This window comes from Platichthys flesus, chromosome 14 (assembly GCF_949316205.1).
Source record: "Platichthys flesus chromosome 14, fPlaFle2.1, whole genome shotgun sequence".
Classification (NCBI taxonomy): domain Eukaryota; kingdom Metazoa; phylum Chordata; class Actinopteri; order Pleuronectiformes; family Pleuronectidae; genus Platichthys; species Platichthys flesus.
This window is the reverse complement of record NC_084958.1, coordinates 14926114-14944439: the sequence shown is the minus strand read 5'-3', so window position 1 is coordinate 14944439 and position 18326 is coordinate 14926114. Positions and strand designations below refer to the sequence as shown.

The 18326-nt window shown below is 42.5% G+C and overlaps 1 protein-coding gene across 1 annotated transcript in view; it reads right to left on the bottom strand.

Annotated features, from left to right (window-relative positions):
• The window catches only part of LOC133968153 (laminin subunit alpha-3-like), a 58229-nt gene that overhangs the window by 26192 nt on the left and 13711 nt on the right, over window positions 1–18326 (bottom strand). The window contains exons 4-32 of the mRNA XM_062404030.1: window positions 17413–17531; window positions 17158–17328; window positions 16319–16419; window positions 15062–15177; window positions 14225–14343; window positions 13701–13791; window positions 12564–12695; window positions 11158–11208; window positions 11003–11050; window positions 9815–9949; window positions 8859–8993; window positions 7882–8016; window positions 6918–7049; window positions 6580–6714; window positions 6155–6289; window positions 5663–5797; window positions 5469–5521; window positions 4912–5011; window positions 4074–4126; window positions 3806–3911; window positions 3056–3155; window positions 2791–2947; window positions 2027–2165; window positions 1723–1865; window positions 1490–1593; window positions 959–1115; window positions 541–704; window positions 296–404; window positions 119–216 (exon numbers count right to left, since the gene is read on the bottom strand). Of these exons, the coding sequence (XP_062260014.1) occupies window positions 119–216; window positions 296–404; window positions 541–704; window positions 959–1115; window positions 1490–1593; window positions 1723–1865; window positions 2027–2165; window positions 2791–2947; window positions 3056–3155; window positions 3806–3911; window positions 4074–4126; window positions 4912–5011; window positions 5469–5521; window positions 5663–5797; window positions 6155–6289; window positions 6580–6714; window positions 6918–7049; window positions 7882–8016; window positions 8859–8993; window positions 9815–9949; window positions 11003–11050; window positions 11158–11208; window positions 12564–12695; window positions 13701–13791; window positions 14225–14343; window positions 15062–15177; window positions 16319–16419; window positions 17158–17328; window positions 17413–17531 (3373 nt within the window). The remainder of the gene's footprint in view (window positions 1–118; window positions 217–295; window positions 405–540; window positions 705–958; window positions 1116–1489; window positions 1594–1722; window positions 1866–2026; window positions 2166–2790; window positions 2948–3055; window positions 3156–3805; window positions 3912–4073; window positions 4127–4911; window positions 5012–5468; window positions 5522–5662; window positions 5798–6154; window positions 6290–6579; window positions 6715–6917; window positions 7050–7881; window positions 8017–8858; window positions 8994–9814; window positions 9950–11002; window positions 11051–11157; window positions 11209–12563; window positions 12696–13700; window positions 13792–14224; window positions 14344–15061; window positions 15178–16318; window positions 16420–17157; window positions 17329–17412; window positions 17532–18326) is intronic.

Below are 18326 nucleotides of genomic sequence, written 5' to 3'. Positions count from 1 at the left end.
CACAACAACGAAAGGACCAGTCTTGTATGATCATCTCTGAAATTGCAGCTTACATTCATAGGTGTTGTAGATGTGTGTTGTTGAAAACATGCAATGAAATATATTCAAGGGGACTTACCTGTCTTCGCTGAAGCGGCTGTGAGTGGAGACACAAAGCACCTTGGGGTCGACATAATCGATGGAGAACTCCTCCGCAGGCACTGCATACACTTTATACTACAGGGAGAAACGTATTTATTTATTGCAGTCTGATTTATGAGCAATAATAATTTTTTCGCGAAAACGTTTCTCTCACCAGCAGGAATGAGGCTGTGGAAATTTGCAGGAGAAGGTCTGTCCTATGAGAGAGCTGCAGCGCTGCCACCTGATTACTGCTGTCCACTGCCACACTCCGGCACAGGAAGCTACAGGGGTTAAAAGATACTAAAGCTACAAACATGTATAATCTACAACTGATATTACCTAAACTCTTTGTCAAACACTGTAAAGACTAAGACAACATGTCTTTTTAGAAGCTGAAGCAACAAGTGCAGGACTTACCTGTAGGCACAACTGTAAATATTAGCCCTGGCCGGGATCTGGCCTTCTAGCTGACCGCCGATGAGTATGTTGACATTCTGGACAGCATCCACCTCGCTGGCGTACTCCAGCACCAGAGCGTATGGGCCGGAGTGAGGAACACGCAAACTGAGCTGAAGCTGAGACTATAAGACGCAAGAACAGAAAATAAAATGGACACGGAACGATTTTGAGAGAATGAAAATTACGAGTAAAGGTCAAAAGGAAGTTCAAGAAGATACTTGAAAGATGACACAGGTATAATCTTTGATTCTGGACTTTAAAACAACTGATAGGAACCTGCCGAGTCGCCTTAGTTTCCTTTTATAATGTAAAGGTAGAGTCTATAATACCAAAATCGGTGGGTACATTGCAGATGTATTAAGTCGTGGCTTCCCACCTGTCTGCCACTGAGATCAGCCATCTCAGGATGATCTGGGGTGGGACGCCGCACACGAGCCTGCCTCCTCCTGCGTCCACTGCGGCTGGAGAGCCTTCCCTGTGAGCCCAGTGCGGAGCTAAAGCCGTCCATGGCCACATGCTTGTACAATAGACAGCTGAGAAAGAGACACACGGACATAGTCAGTTTCAGCATGAATGGTAAAAGATTATTACATCATCATCCTATTTTAGCTGCTATTTGATGGTTATACCATTTCGACTGCCTGCTCAGAACATTGTGGGATTTTTCTACTTCCCCTTCATCTGTATGTGATGATTGAGACTGGGACCTCTGACAGCTGCAATCTCATCCCAATGGCTGTTACTGTCTGAGGCATTATGAACCCTCATCTCCATTATGATTATAATATAATATGACTTCTGTGAGACCACTTTAGGTTAAATCAATCTAGAAATCTTTGTCTGAAAACTAAGTGGTGAGTAAGAATGGACCGCAAAATATTGCTGAACAGAATCATTCAATAATTACTTTGCGTTCCTGTCTGCGGTGGGCAGGTAAGTGCAGGGCTCTGTGATCTTCTCCTGCAGCAGTGGTGCTTCATAATACTCCCTTGGCAGCAGCACTAAATAGTCCTGAGAAGTGAGAGAGATAGTGTGTATATTAAGAGTTCAGTTTATTATATATTTGTTATTTTTAATCCCAATTTGTTTTTACAAAATGCACTTTTTAAACGATGACTTTTACATCAGAGTCTTCCTCACCAGCAGTATCCCCTCGGCCTTGATGTGAATGATCCATTTCCCAGGAGTCAAAGCAAAGGGCTCCGCAAAGCCCTCTCCTGGGACGGTGAGGAAGGATGGCGAGCGACTCTCTGGGAAAATGACTTCCTTACTCTGGTCTGACCCTGTGGCCAAAGAGTAATTTTAAACACTTAACAGAAATACACCACTGCTGATTGGAAAAATATCATATAAACTCATGTAGCTTACATATAACTGTCAGTAAGGGAATGATTTACTTTTTCTTAATGATGGGTTAGTTTGTGGAATGAAAAAGATGATTCACCTGCAGGGCCTCTGTTATCGGTAGCCCTGATGCTACCAGTCACACTGGAGTTTCTCGGGTTAATGAATCGCAGAACCACACGGAACAAGTGCTGCCTCCCTTCTCTTGGGTCAACATGCACTGCTACTCTGATGTCACTCTGCGGGGGGGGCGAGAGCGACACACAGCTGACTGCTTCAGCACACACAGGTTGGAGGAGACGATGATGAGGATGTAACAGAGAGGGTTAGAAATCATGTCCGGCGAACGGAGAAGTGAAACAGACAAGGGCGGGTTAATCAACGGACAGCGAGCAAGGTGACGAGAGGGAAATAGGTCCAAAAAGGGAGGCAGGCCCTTCACTTACAGTCACAGCAAGACTGATAGCCAGCTTCATCCACCACCAAGATCCTTGCTCGCACTCGTTTTCTCCCCCTTTGTTTGGGGGTGGCGTAGCGCATTACAATATGGAAAGGGCCAGGAAAGCCAAGGGAAAGTGTTAGGATCACGTCCGGCTGAAGAGAGACAGGGTTAGATATAGGGGAGCTGGTATCCACATTCTTACATCAGCCCTGATATAAAGAGAGGCTTCTGTGTTTAAAGCAGAAAAATCAGTGCAGAGGTAAAAGCAAAACGAATCACAGTGGGATCAGGACAGACTGAAAAAGGATAAATAAAAAGAATTTCTTGAAGTGGCAGATCACAAAATAATTTCCAGGCCATAATGTAATTTATAATCACAACTCATTCAATTAATTAAGGTGCTCATTTGATTACGTACTCACCTGTGCGGGGGACATTATAGCATAACCTCGCCAGCTGAAATCTGGGAACTCTTGTGGGCTATAGCCGAAGCGCACCGGTCTGGCGTTTGGAGAAGTGCCATCCTCAACCTCAAACTTCAGCTGGTGCAAAGAAGGGAAGTAATAGCTTGGTGCAGGCCTATAGCAAGGTAGATGAGAATATAAATCAAAAACGTTACGTTAATCACAACAGCACAAAGTGTAGTTTTGTCAGAATCGAAATGAATTAAAATCTGCCGTGTCTTACTCTGTGCATTTCCGGCCAACTATGTTCTTCCGACATTGACACTTCCCTGATGTCTCATCACACGCCATGCCAATGGCCCCGCCTACATCACACTGACAACCTATCAGGCAAAGAAAAAGGAAGTTATTATTTCTAGGGATGAAGACTATTTTCTCAATGTTGATTCTGTGAACCACTCAGGACCCTGAAAATCGATTTAAGCTATATATGACTATAAGGCTCACAATTCTCCACATGATAGGTGGAGTTCAGCAGCCGCGACATGACAGCAGTGGCTAGAATTTCATCTTATGGGGGCAACTGCTACAGTTCATGAAATGTCCACTAAAACCCGTCAAAAATGAGGATGACTGAAGAATGTCCCCAGCAGAGCCCTATTGATTAGACGGGGACATTTTCCAACGTGATCACACAGCATTGTGTAGTGTCCAAGGTATCACCAGGTGACTACCAGTATCGGACATCAACAGGTCCCACTCTCTCCAGCATAGGCATTGTTTTTTTGAGTGAACCTCTCTCTTCAATCTTCCTGCAACAAGTCTCATGAGACGTGAGAGTAATGTTGCGAGACTCTTAGCAAAGACCCAGAATAACTATTTACACCTTTTATTGATGACAAAACCCCTTTTTAGTGGCCATTTCGTGGACTGGCGCAGTTGCCCCATAAGAATACACAGCCTGTTTGTTTATGTGCCAGAAAATGGTAGACAGTAAATGCAAGTGAATGGGATGTTAGGATATCTTTCTTACCCTGACAGCCGAAGTAATTATTTTTCTGCTGCATGAAGTATCCGTCCTTACAGGTGTCACACAAGTGTCCACATGCGAAAGGCTTACAGTGACACTGTCCATTTTTCTAGGCCAACAGATCATCGGGGGAAAATGTGATTGTGGAAAAGCAGAGCAGTCAGAAGTGCAGCATGTGACTGTGAACTTCAATGAAACTCAATTTGATTAATTCCTCTGTGTCAGTCACCGGCGGTGGTATTATTATCACTGCTTGTGCTGTATCACTCACCTGTTCACACTCTCCAACACCACTCAGCGTCCCTTTCAAATCACACCCACACTCTGGTATGAGAGAGGGAGACAGAGCGAGAGGGGTGAAGGGTAATGAAAACGTGGAAGGGGGGGGGGATCTACAGTGAATAGACCCTGATTACAGGATTTTGACACTTTCATGGGTGAAACGCAACCGCACAAAACCCTCCAATCTGCAGAGATCTGTACATCAAAAGGTCCAGAGGAGCTTTACTGCCAGGGCTCGCTTTCAACCCAGTGGAAAAATGTCCGGCCCCGGTCAACCAGAGGCATTCTTAGGATATTAAAAGCTCCCTTCTTTTCTTGTGTCTTCAGGCAGTGTGATAGCGATAACATTCTTGCTGGAGAGCAGAACTGTAACATTAGACCGGAACTCTAGACAAAGCCTGAAACTCTTTCCTTAGAGGCGGAACAATAAGTATTTCCAGTGGAGTCTTTTTTATGCACGTGGAGAATGGACAAAGCACCAGTCCGGAGGTATTACATGTTTTTAATGTGCCACCAGATACTCATTACTGCTCTGTCGCAGTTTGAATCCCAGAAGCTCCACACTGGAACTACTCAGCAGGAATTGGCCTGTATTAACGTCTTATTCCTCAGCTCCCCTCTGTGGGACCGGAAGGCAGATCTGGCCTTGTTGACAGGGCTTTGTTGACCTATCCTCTGGGTTAGAGAGGTCGAGACCCATATCAGTACTGTGACAGATTGCTACTGGCGATTTAATACAGTGGGAAAAAATGGGGTCAGTGACCAGAACTAATGCGACTTAACACTTAAGTCTGGTTTAGTTGTCCGTTTTAGTTCCAGTCACTTACCTGAGCAGCCACGAGGGTTCTCTGTAGCCAGATTCCAGTACAGAGGTTTACACATGTCGCACAAGGTTCCCTTTACGTTTGGTAGGCACAGGCAGTGGCCCTGAATCAACAGATAAGGAACATAAAGATAACTGGCAGCTACTTTGGAATGCTGAATTATATTTGTTAATAAATCCATTTTGAAATAAGTCATGAGTGTCTTCATATTGTAGCATTATGCAAGAAATTGGCTGCTTTTCTTTCATTCAAACAAGTACATAATACGTGCCAAAATAAAAGGAAGAACGCAACCTTCCAGATTGACATGAAATTAGCTCTTTTGTTGTAGATTTTCCTTCCTCTTCAAAATGGCAGGAAGTATCTTTTCCTTCTTTTAATTACATTTACATTTCAGGGGGAAAAAACACACGTCCTTACAAAATCAGCAGCAAAGTTCTCTTTTCATCTAGGACTGTTGTAGTCTGTGTAAAACCACACCCAGAGGGCCGGTGCTGACTTCAGTTGGTTAAAGGTTGGGATGTGGTAATAAAATAAAAGTTTTATTTAGAGTGAACTACCGTTTGAGGATTAGCGACCTCGGTCCCTGCAGCATTGCACCGGCTTATGGGGGCTAAAAGGATAAAATGAGGGAAAAATTAAAGAAAAACATGAGAATCAGTGAATTACATGCATTACATCATGAAACAACTTGAAAATATGTACAATTATAAAGTATTTGCTTATTAATGCATGTATGGTGCTATATGTTTACCTGCACATTGAGGGAACCTTAGTCCAGACACACAGCGGTCACACTGCTGCCCCACCACCCCTGGCAAACACAGACACTGACCCGACACTGGGTTGCATATGTTGCCAAGGGACCCCTCGGGTGAACATCGGCAGGCTGGTGACAGGAAACAAGTTTTCTAAGAACATTAGATAATAATAGCTATACTGTCATCAAATATAATTCCATAAAAGGAAGGAATCCAAATATATCTTGTGTTTAAGTTCATTTGAGTGCCATGCAGATTACATGAATTTGGATGACTCGTGGGATTTTATGGGACAATGTGGGAGAACAAGGACATTTGCTCCACAGAGTCATGAGAAGAGACCACAGTTAAGTCCCGTGAAACCAGCATCCACATTTTTTTCACCACGAATTCACCACGAAGACCAGCGGAGGTTACGGGCACCCAGTTGTTTTGTCGATCATAATTACACTGGTGGGGTATTGAGGGATCTGGATCCCACTCACCAGCACAGTCCGGGTAGCCATAGTAGCCTGGTGCACACTGGTCACACTCAAGCCCCACGTAGTTAGGCAGGCAAACACACTGACCCCCCAGAGTGCAGACCCTGTCCGCCACACCGGCCCCATCACAAACGCATCCTGGAAGGTGAGGAAAAGGACGTCAGCTGATGCCATTATACATTATTAGATACTTATTATTCCTCACAGAAACCAAAATTATCATTATATTGCTCTTTAATGCACACAGCTGATAAAGCAAATGGCATAATATGATGAGAGAATACACAATAAAGCAATCTTTAAAAATGAGATATTCTAGAAAAGATTTTTATTTTATTATTATTTTAGATCATACTCTATCAAAATGGATGATAAGGTTGTGCTTGTGCTTTTTGTGAAGGCGAATAGGGATGATGATTCCTTCTCACCCTGGCAGTTGGGGTAATCATGGTATCCAGGTTGACAGCGGTCACATCGCTCCCCCCCCACACCCTCACGGCAGAGGCAGCGCCCAAAAGAGTCGCAGACCGTAGGCATAGTTCCTCTGTAGTCGCATTCACACTCTGTGCACAAACACATTCAATATATTCATTTCATCAATAAAAGTCCTAACTAATTGAATCACGATGAAAATTCAAAGTTCAAAACTTTCAGGATTTGCACAATAAAATACATTTTTTAGCACATTCATTCCTTACTTCAGCCTCAATTTCTCAATATACACTAGGTAAAAAGAATATCCCTTATCTGAAAGTTTCAAACTTACGACTGCACTGTGGGTAGTAATAGTGTCCATCAGCACAGCGATCACAGTTTTCTCCAGCAAACTGTGGCTTGCAGATACACCTTCCAGAGCCCACTTCACAACCGGCTGATGTCCTGTCATCGCACCTGCAGGCTGGGGGCGATCATGTTTGAATGATGAAATTATATAAATGTACAAATATGACCACATATTTACAAGTGCATCACTGTAGACGAATATATAAATGAATGCCATAAACACAGTCAGTGTTTTGTAGGGTGATGAGGGGGGACGCCATTCCCTTTAAACCATGTGACCAACACTGCATGGCCCTTGATAACCTCTCACAACTGTTATTCCATCTCAGCCCCCCCCCCCCCCCCCATCCCCTATTAGAGAGAGTGCTACGTGTGAAGAAAGAGAATTCATATGTGCAGGTGAACATTCTACAGTTACATAGGTCTTCAGCAGCACCCGCAGAAATCCTACCCACTTTGCTGGCTGTTGAAACATCCATTAAGATGATAAAGTCTTCAGCAGGAAGTATAAACTCAAATATTCAACTATTCAACCACGCAAGATCTCGAAACAAGAGATCTCAATAGCAAACAAATCAAAGTGGATCATTGGATATTACAGTGTATATGCAGTTGGTGTGGGCTTTTGAGATCATTTTAGATCCGTAATGTTGGAGAGCCAAAAGTCCTCAGCTCTGACTTTAAAATGACCAAAGGATGTCTCTGCTTGGAGTATACATTTAGTGTTTTATAATTGTATGGCTTTTTAGAAGTAACACTTGCTTTATTTACAATGACACATGGTGGTGTTGTATAATTTCAGTCTTATTATTATTATATACTCTGTAATAAATATTATGGTTTATTTACCTCAAAATAAAGGTCATGTTTCAGTCTGAAAAGTAAGTATGATGAGGTTGTGCTTGTGCATTTTGTGAAGGCGAATGGGGATGATGATTCCTTCTCACCCTGGCAGTTGGGGTAAACATGGTATCCAGGTTGACAGCGGTCGCATCGCTCCCCCCCCACACCCTCACGGCAGAGGCAGCGCCCCGAAGAGTCGCAGACCGCAGACACAGTTCCTCTGTAGTCGCATTCACACTCTGTGCACAAACACAATCAATATATTAATTTAATCAATAAAAGTCCTAACTAATTGAATCACGATGAAAATTCTAAATTATTATGTTGAATCCTGAAGCCTGCTTACAAATTTGCTTGAGCTTTTTTCGTTGATGCAGAAGGAATGACAAATACTTTCAGCACTTAAATTATTCTCCTGTTGTGGCACACAGTGGTACAGCCACACTGGTGCCCACATCTTGCTAAGCTTCGCCTGGTATTGGTATGTGAATCGACTTGGCGCTCATACATGACAGCCACCAGCCCAGAGAGAAGTTTCTTTGTCCCTATAAGCAGCTCCAACATTAAAATCAGCTCTTTCAAAGGCTGCTGATGAAATTCCTTCTCTCTCAGATCACAGTTACACAGACAGGTTTGAAGACAGCGTACATTGTTTAACAAATAATAAGCCAGAAAAAGTAAAGGGCCAAAAGGTCTTTGTTTTGATAAAGATGCCATATTAATAAGAATGAGTTTTCCAGCTTAGATGAAACCAGAAAAGGGAATTTAGCAGGGGGGGGGGGGGGGGGGGGGGTCATAACTAATAATAGCCTGGTCATCTCTCACTGCTCTCACTGCAGTCCCAACTGACTAACTCTATCACTGGAACACTTGATTTTAAATCCTCACCGACGGACAACAAAATGTAGGACCATCAGACTGTTATGTGTAACAACTGCTAGAGCTCTGCTGTCAGTGGCAAAACTTTCAGGAGTTGCACAATAAAATACATTTTTTAGCACATTCCCTCATATGCTTCCCCCTCACTGTCTTTATATACTAAGTAAAATGAATATCCCTTATTTGAAAGTTTCAAACTTACGACTGCACTGCGGGTAGTAATAGTGTCCATCAGCACAGCGATCACAGTTTTCTCCAGCAAACTGTGGCTTGCAGATACACCTTCCAGAGCCCACTTCACAACCGGCTGATGTCCTGTCATCGCACCTGCAGCCTGCTGGAGATCATGTTTGCATGATGAAATTATATAAATGTACAAATATGACCACATATTTACAAGTGCATCACTGTAGACGAATATATAAATGAATGCCATAAACACAGTCAGTGTTTTGTAGGGTGATGAGGGGGGACGCCATTCCCTTTAAACCATGTGACCAACACTGCATGCCCCTTGATAACCTCTCACAACTGTTATTCCCTCTCAGCCACCCCCCCCCCATCCCCTATGACGGAGAGTGCTGCGTGTGAAGATAGAGAATTCATATGTGCAGGTGAACATTCTACAGTTACATAGGTCTTCAGCAGCACCCACAGAAATCCTACTCACTTTGCTGGCTGTTGAAACATCCATTAAGATGATAAAGTCTTCAGCAGGAAGTATAAACTCAAATATTCAACTATTCAACCACGCAAGATCTCAAAACAAGTGATCTCAATAGCAAACAAATCAAAGTGGATCATTGGATATTACAGTGTATATGCAGTTGGTGTGGGCTTTTGAGATCATTTTAGATCCGTAATGTTGGAGAGCCAAAAGTCCTCAGCTCTGACTTTAAAATGACCAAAGGATGTCTCTGCTTGGAGTATACATTTAGTGTTTTATAATTGTATGGCTTTTTAGAAGTTACACTTGCTTTATTTACAATGATACATGGTGGTGTTGTATAATTTCAGTCTTATTATTATTATGTACTCTGTAATAAACATTATGCGTTATTTACTTCAAAATAAAGGTAATGTTTCAGTCTGAAAAGTATGATGAGGTTGTGCTTGTGCATTTTGTGAAGGCAAATAGGGATGATGATTCCTTCTCACCCTGGCAGTTGGGGTAAACATGGTATCCAGGTTGACAGCGGTCGCATCGCTCCCCCCCCACACCCTCACGGCAGAGGCAGCGCCCCGAAGAGTCGCAGACCGTAGGCACAGTTCCTCTGTAGTCGCATTCACACTCTGTGCACAAACACATTAAATATATTCATTTAATCAATAAAAGTCCTAACTAATTGAATCCCGATAAAAATTTGAATATTTTGTTGAATCCTGAAGCCTGCTTACAAATGAGCCTGAGCTTTTTTCTTTGATGCAGAAGGAATGACAAGTACTTTCAGCACGTGAATTATTCTCCTGTTGTGGCACACAGTGGTACAGCCACACTGGTGCCCACATCTTGCCAAGCTTCGCCTGGCATTGGTATGTGAATCGACTTGGCGCTCATACAGGACAGTCACCAGCCCAGAGAGAAGTCTCTTTGTCCCTATAAGTGGCTCCAACATTAAAATCAGCTTTTTCAAAGGCTGAGGATGAAATTCCTTCTCTCTCAGATCACAGTTACACAGACAGGTTTGAAGACAGCGTACATTGTTTAACAAATAATAAGCCAGAAAAAGTAAAGGGCCAAAAGGTCTTTGTTTTGATAGAGATGCCATATTAATAACAATGAGTTTTCCAGCTAAGATGAGACCAGAAAAGGGAATTTAGCAGGGGGGGGTCATAACTAATAATAGCCTGGTCAGCTCTCACTGCTCTCACTGCAGTCCCAACTGACTAACGCTAGCACAGGAACACTTGAATTTAAATCCTCACTGACGGACAACAACATTTAGGACCCTCAGACTGTTATGTGTAACAACTGCTAGAGCTCTGCTGTCAGTGAGCAGAAGATTTACACAGTCTGACTATATGTCGTACAAGTATTTTAACCCTCCCCTTCAAACCCAGTCATAATACAGAATAGTGCCAGTTCTGTTCATAACCTGAGAAAACATGACCTAACCTATGTATTTGTTTAAGACTTGCTTGACTGACCCCTGTCAAATAGTCCTTACATTTAACTCAGTCAGACTCAGTGGTGCCTTAAATGGTCTGAAGTCCTTTCTAACAACCTGCACCAAATATGATGCAAGACAGTCAAGGACTGCACCATAAAAAAATAAATCTACTAAACACAGCATTACCATATAATCAACTCTATAGCAGCAACATATCAGACGGAATAAGACTCACGCTGACAGTAGGGTGAGCCAAAATACCCCAGAGGACAGACTGTGGGCTCTGTGCAAAGACAAAAAAAAAAGATGGAAAAAATAAATCAGAGAATAAGATCAACTTAGAGAATTTTAAAAATGATTGTTCAATTAGAAATTACAAAATCGACTTACCCACAAAAGGACCTGCGGGGGATTTGGTGGTCACTGGGTATATGGGATAACCTGATGTCAAAGGACAGGTACAAAGTTAGGATAAAGAATAATTGATTTTGCTGCAAATACTAAAAAGCACAAAAAGCTAAACACATACATAAACAAACATTATTATTAAGATATAGTAATAAATATTGAGAAAGAACTGCTTAAATTTTCTTGCAGAGGGATCAAATTGGATGATCGATACACTCACAGTCACAGATCTAGGTTGATGGATTTTCAAAAAACTTCAATACATCAAATTCTGGTTCAGATCTTGGTTTAAATGCTAACATACTGTACACAAGTTGTATACAGCTATAAAAACAATAGAGAAGCATCTCCCAAAACACAGACAGCCTCTTAATGACTGCATCTACATGTTTAGACCAGTCTGGCAGTGCACCAGGCTGGAGACGAGACCCACCGTTAAGAATAACCTCTTGTAATAAATCTAACGCTCATAAATTGTCTGGATCGGCCTACAACTAATTTAGAGTTTGTATGACATAAGAAAAAGTTCACCTGGGGCAGATGAATGACTCTATAAAACTAAAATTAAAGCAAAAAGAAATGTGATCTTTATCTGGAGTATTTTAACCAGTTCAGTGAAATTAAAGCTAAATTACGATGTAAATCACATCTCTGAGAAAACTAATGAATGTCAGTTAGATGTTTACTCAAAGTCCAGGAGCACTGAAGTCGAACGCTGCAAGTTCATATAAAGAAATCCAATAGGCTTAGTCAAAGCCGGGGGAGGGAGGGAGGGGGGCGAAGTATTCATTAATCTAACAGATGAAATGCTGGCCATCTTATCTGAATATACTCTTGATGCCTCCTGAGTCAGATCAGAATGAATTAAGATTGGGAAATTAGGTATGTCTTACATCTGCATGTTATATTTGTATTATGTCATATTTGTTTGGATGGAGGTATGGTATATGGAATGTGCAGCAATGGTTAGTCAATACAGTAACATGTATAGACAACCTTCTGCATACCACTTTCAAAAAAGCTTTGTCAAAAAAAAAAACCCGTCCCCTCAAGGAGAAAACTGAACGCCTGGAAGATAAAAGGCATTCAAAAAAATGATGAAACTGTACCCACCCATCAAAGGGCGGGTACAGTTTCTCCTGACCCCATATATATCCACACCCGAGCTCCCACACACAGACAAAAGATCTTAATAAACATTGAAGTTGTCACTCATCCAAGACTCAGAAGTACAAGGGTAAGACCACCTGCACCTTCTAGTTTGACAGTGGGCTTTATGACTTTCAGGGATTTGCTCAATAAAATTTGGTTTTAGCACATTCACTCCTATGCTTCAATTTCTACACTAAGTATAATGAATATCTTTAATTCGAAAGGTTCAAACTTACGAATGCACTGCGGGTAGTTATAGTGTCCATCAGCACAGCGATCACAGTTTTCTCCAGTCAACTGTGGCTTGCAGATACACCTTCCAGAACCCATTTCACAACCGGCTGTTGTCCTTTCATCGCACCTGCAGGCTGGGGGAGATCATGTTATGCAGTTATATAAATGTAAAAATATGACCACATATTTACAAGTGCATCACTGTAGACGTATATATAAATGAATCCATAAACACAGTTGGTGATTTGTAGGGTGATGAGGGGGGACGCCATTCCATTTAAACCATGTGACCAGCACTGCATGCCCCTTGATAACCTCTGACAACTGTTACTCCCTCTCAGCCACCCACCTATCCCCTATAAGAGAGAGTGCTGCGTGTGAAGAACATTCTACAGTTACATAGGTCTTCAGCAGCCCCCGCAGAAATCCCTACCCACTTTTCTGGCCGTTGAAACATCCATAAAGATGACAAAGTCTTCAGCAGGAATTATAAACTCAAATACTCAACTACTCAACCATGCAAGATCTCAAGACGAGATATCTCAATATCAAACAGTGATTCCTGAGACTTTGCTCATTTGCTGAAACAAGCAGTGTCTCAACTGATGAGCTCATTTAATTGAGTTGTTGGATTCTGAGGTTTACTTAACAAAGTGCTCAGTGGTTTAAATCCACTACTTTCTCGTGTCTAAACACAACTGGCAGCTATTTATATGGCGAGGAACAGCCACGGGCCATTAAAGTAATGTAAACAAGAGCAGAGCCCGGTTTAGCAATAATACAAGCGGTGGTGCCAGTGGTTAATCAATGGTGCCATTTGTGTCTGTCTCAAAAAAGACAGTGATGCCTCTCCTTTGAGTTGAGCAATGTTTTGGCTTCACTTGTTAGTCATGCACCATGTGTCAAATAGCCGCATGGTGAGATATTACGTAGTTCCCAAACAATCTGGTGCTTTTTGATTGAAACAGAATGAATGTACACAGTTTGTTTTTAATTCTTTTATCAAAGCAGCAGAAGAAACGGAGGAAATAATGCATTTAATCCGAGCAAATCAAAACAAAACATTTGAATCAACACATTCTGGCTTCAGACTTCGGAGTTATCAGTTTGAGCCACCAATGAGTGAGAAAGTGACTCACGTATGCATCCATCATGAGACTCAGGAGGGACGCCGTAAGGTCTGTAGAAGCCTTCGATGCATCGCTCACAATTCACTCCATCAGTGTTGTGCTAAAGAAGAACACAAAATAATGTGTGAGGCATCAGCAACAAAACAATGAGAAAGCTGAGGATCACAAGACTCTGTTGTGATCGTCAGCTACTAACTGTGCGTTAGAATTTCTAGTTTTCCGTTGCACATTGATCTATTAACATACTTGCCCGACCTGCATTTGAGAGGACACAACATTTTTGAAATACTCTGCACAGTATTCCACATTATACTTTCACAACACCATACATTACTCTATTTTGACACAACAACAAATTCTTGGAGTGGAAGTGTGTAAATGGAAAAAAAAAAAGAAGAGTGATTTGACCTCACAATCCCATGAGACACGGGCAACATGCAGTTCTTAATTTGTGTGCCATGTTCCACCCCTTCAACCGCAAGTATGCACACACACACACAGGAATCAGTTTGGACTTGATATGCATTTCATACCTGGCAGTGGATGCACACTCCCCCTCCGTCGTACCTGGCGAAGGTGTCTAAACTTGCTCCCCTCTTTTCCACCTCTGGGTCATAATAACAGTCAAATGCATGGGAGAAGCAGTTGCAGGCTGAGGAGGAAAAACCCGAGACCCACACCCACACACATATAATTATTCTGTATGCCCCAGCAAATTCCCCCCCTCCGACTTGTTTGAGCACCTTAAGCTACTTATTTTTCAAAAAGAGACTTATAAGTGTAGTTGTTAAGTATAAAGAGAAACTATAAAATCCAAACCAAACAGGACGGCACATCCTCTTCCTGTCTCCCGCCCGTGTGTCTCATTAATGTTTATGAACTGTGCGGATGTCTTTCCACTGCATGGCTGCACTGTTTGGATTACAGGTCTTCTTCATTTTACACTCTGCTTCTAGGGTTGCTACAAGGTCACGTGTATTTCGCAAAGGGTAAGTAGTCCAAAGCCATCAGGGCCCAGCTGATACATGGTCTACTGGCTAACTGCATGGATCACAGATAAACTGGCATGGAGGGGAGGGGAGGGGGGGGGGGGCCCTCTCTAGAATGTTGTCGGCCTGGTTAGCTGGTTCACTAGCTGGGTAAGAAGACACAAAGCAGTTATCCTATAGGGCTAGCGGTACACTGTGCTGTTACACATGCCACTTGAGGAAAGTCTTCTCTACACTACTGAGGCTCTGTACAACACGAAATCCGGACATCCACAACAGGGCTTAAATATCAAAGAGGACAATTCAGTCCAATTTGTGTGTGTGAGGGGGGGAGGGGGTGCGGTTGACACATCAACCGGAGTGCTGTACATGTATACTTACGCTGACACTCATTCGGGCTACTGACGGTTGCGGCACGCCATGGTTTCTGGTTGAAACCTGGGCAGCAGCGGTCACATGACTCGCCGCAGGTGTTGTGTTTGCAGTCACACTGGAGTCTAGAGGCAGGAGATCAGATACATGCATTGAGTGTTTAGATTCTCATTAGCATTGGATACACACATACACAAGCTGTGATACAACACAACACTAAGGTTGTCACTATGTCTTTGAGCAAATCATCACATCTTTGAATAAAAAAAAAAATTCCAAGCACAAGTTTCAAAAGAGCTTGGAAATAAAAATTCTTAAAAAAATGTCATATGTGTTGTTTGGAATGTTATCGAGGTTCCCATATTTAATAATTGAATTATACAGGACAAGGACACTTCAGGGACCAATCAGATTTAGTCTGGGACCAATGCCCCTGTGATCCAACCCCTGAGAGCTATCATTACAATTTCCCTCACTGGAGTGCATACCTCTACCCAACAGTCCCCTTAAATTCATCTAGCTGCTTCTAATTGTACACACTCGGTAAAATCGGTCCCATGAACATGCCAGATTTTTTCCATAGAGATCCACGATTTGTTCCTCTGAGAAATGAAAACAAAAATGTTGACGAACGCCCCATCTCGCAATGTTAGCGAAGGTGAAAAAAAAAGAAATTTCTGGATCCGCACCAAAATGTCGTGGGTTCTTCCCTGGGTTGTGCCCTACCCTTCCTCAAAACCCCATGGAAATCGGTTGATAGATTTTTCCACAATCCTTCTAACTAAGAAACAAATAGACGGAAACATAACCTCCTTTATGGAGGTAATAATCAAGCACAATGAGGAATTCATGAATATGACGTTGCTCTGTTGGTCCTAAACAGCAGGTAATCCCTCATCTCTTTGTTTCCGCCGCTGTTTACAAAGTCAGGATGTGTAATCAGAGTGACTAAAATAATCTGCTGCTTTTTACAAGGTGGATGTCAGTGTACAAACATATGAGGGCATCCTCACAAACAATCCCTTCACTCTCTGTGTGGTCTTTGTCCCACTACGGCAAAACAGTGGAGCACAGAGCGACTCTGTTAATGAAAACTTAGAAGTGAAATGATTAACCAGCTCCAGTCTGAGCTCAAAGTTTACATTTTTGAAACACCCATAACAAACCGGTTCAGGGAAATTAATTGGTGATGAAAGTATTGATGTGATGATAACAAAGAAACCTGGAGAGAGGATAATGATGATAATGATAATTAGCATTTCTTACCTGTCTGGTTTGTCAGGGTTCCGCCCCCCGCCACACACCTGTGCATGCCCATGACAAACGCAGCGTCCGCCGATGCTGATGTCTTTGACACTATAGTAGTACTGTCAACACAGGAGGAAAACGTTATCATCACCACGCCATGTTAAAATAACGGCCGTGTCATCGGCAGCCCGGCAACATCCACCACAACAAAACACATGTCTGCCTCCGCTTGTCAGCGTGAGGAGAATCCTGCAGGTTGACAAGTACAGACTTAAACCATGAGCCAAGAGCTGATGCTGGATTCCATGGGGTGAATCAGTGCATGATAAGAACAACAGGAAAAAAATAAAGAGAATAACCAACAGTTGACATCACTGATTTATTAAAATAGAATCAATCAAGATAATGGCACTCGGTAGAGCACATACCTCCGCAGAGGCCCAAACAAACACACAGAGGTGGAAAATACAACCTCCTTGTGAAGCCACAGCTCACATATACAACAAGGAGCATAGGCTTTAGTGTCATCACTCTGTCACTGCTGGTTTTTACTAACATACAGTTTATACTTTAAGGAAAGGTGCCATATTCTGCACCTGCAGCCTATGGGAGCTTTCCAAACCAGTAACCTCAGAGGAATGACTGTGAAGATTGGACAGACAGACCTGGCATCAGGCCTCATCGAGGATGAATGTGGGAGCGGAGGAAGACAGGCCACTGTGTATGTGTCAGCAGAAAGGAGGCGGGAGGCTGTCTGGGGTCAGAGCTGTCAAATTGGCTCCCCAAATGGGAAAACAGCAACTGCCAGCATGACACCTTTTTGTGAAGTTGTGAAGTCGTGGAGTGTGCGCTCTCACCCTGCGTGTTACAGAGGGGTCTCTCTGGGCCTTGGAGATGAGGTGGCCCAGCAGGGTGTTGGTGCGGAGGAAGTGTAGGCGGATGTTGGTGGCCTTCGTGAAATCTCGCAGCACTGGTGAGTAGGTGAAGTTTCTGGACCCCGGTCGACCATTGACCAGAGACACCACAATCTGGATAAAATAGATGTTTTTTTTTACCAAATAAAATGGGACAAAATGTGGTTTGGTTTCTCACTGTCTGATGTGATATGTTACCTCTCCGTTCTCCAGAGGCACGGTCCGTGAGTACTCTGTGGTGCACACCTGGTCCTCATCATTTACTACACGAGCATTGGGCTGCTTTCTGAACTTTTCTATACACTCACGTTTGGAATCTGCAAAAAAGGAAAATAACAAGATGACAATGTCTCACCTAAGTATCTTACCTTTTCTCATTTCAACGTATACCAACATTAATATCAAATGGATGAATTCGGTACAGTTACCTTTAATCCCCAATGTACTTCCTAATTTCATTTTAACGTCCTGCAGGAGTTTTCACAGAATTTCCCAATATCGAGCAACTTATATAATGTCTTTTTCAGAATGAGGTAAATAGTCAAATATTTGGTATCCATGTGAACGTAAACACAGACAGTTGTTGTGCTCAAGTGCTACCGTCAAGCTCCGGCATCTGATATATGAGTGTTAGGTGCCAAAAAAGTATTGTATTCCTTCATCATACATTAAAATAAGTAAATCCAAATTTGAAAATTGATAAATGAGGAAACAAATCCATCAAAAGCAAAACCTGGCTGCATTGAGCGAGTTGTTTACGAAGTGAAGTAATGTGTGTGCACAGGTGTCCCCCTCCAGATAGAAGTCAGCATAACTCAGACATGTTCATTCAAAGGAAGAATATTCTATTGTCAGTTTTAATTAACCATCTTTCTCATACCCACATACATACACATACACTGACACTCTTCCTGCCTTTAAGCAGGCTGATCAGTGAGGACGGTTTAAAAGTGTGTCGGTAAACAAACCTTTTTTTTCCCCTGCAGACATTTTGACTTGTCTTGGCAGGTAAGGGTGTGTGTAATTAATAAGTTCAGTGTTAGCTGTGAGACTTCCGGGGCCTCTGGTATTTTACATGATGAATTGCTGAAATAGTTTAGTGGGACACCTAA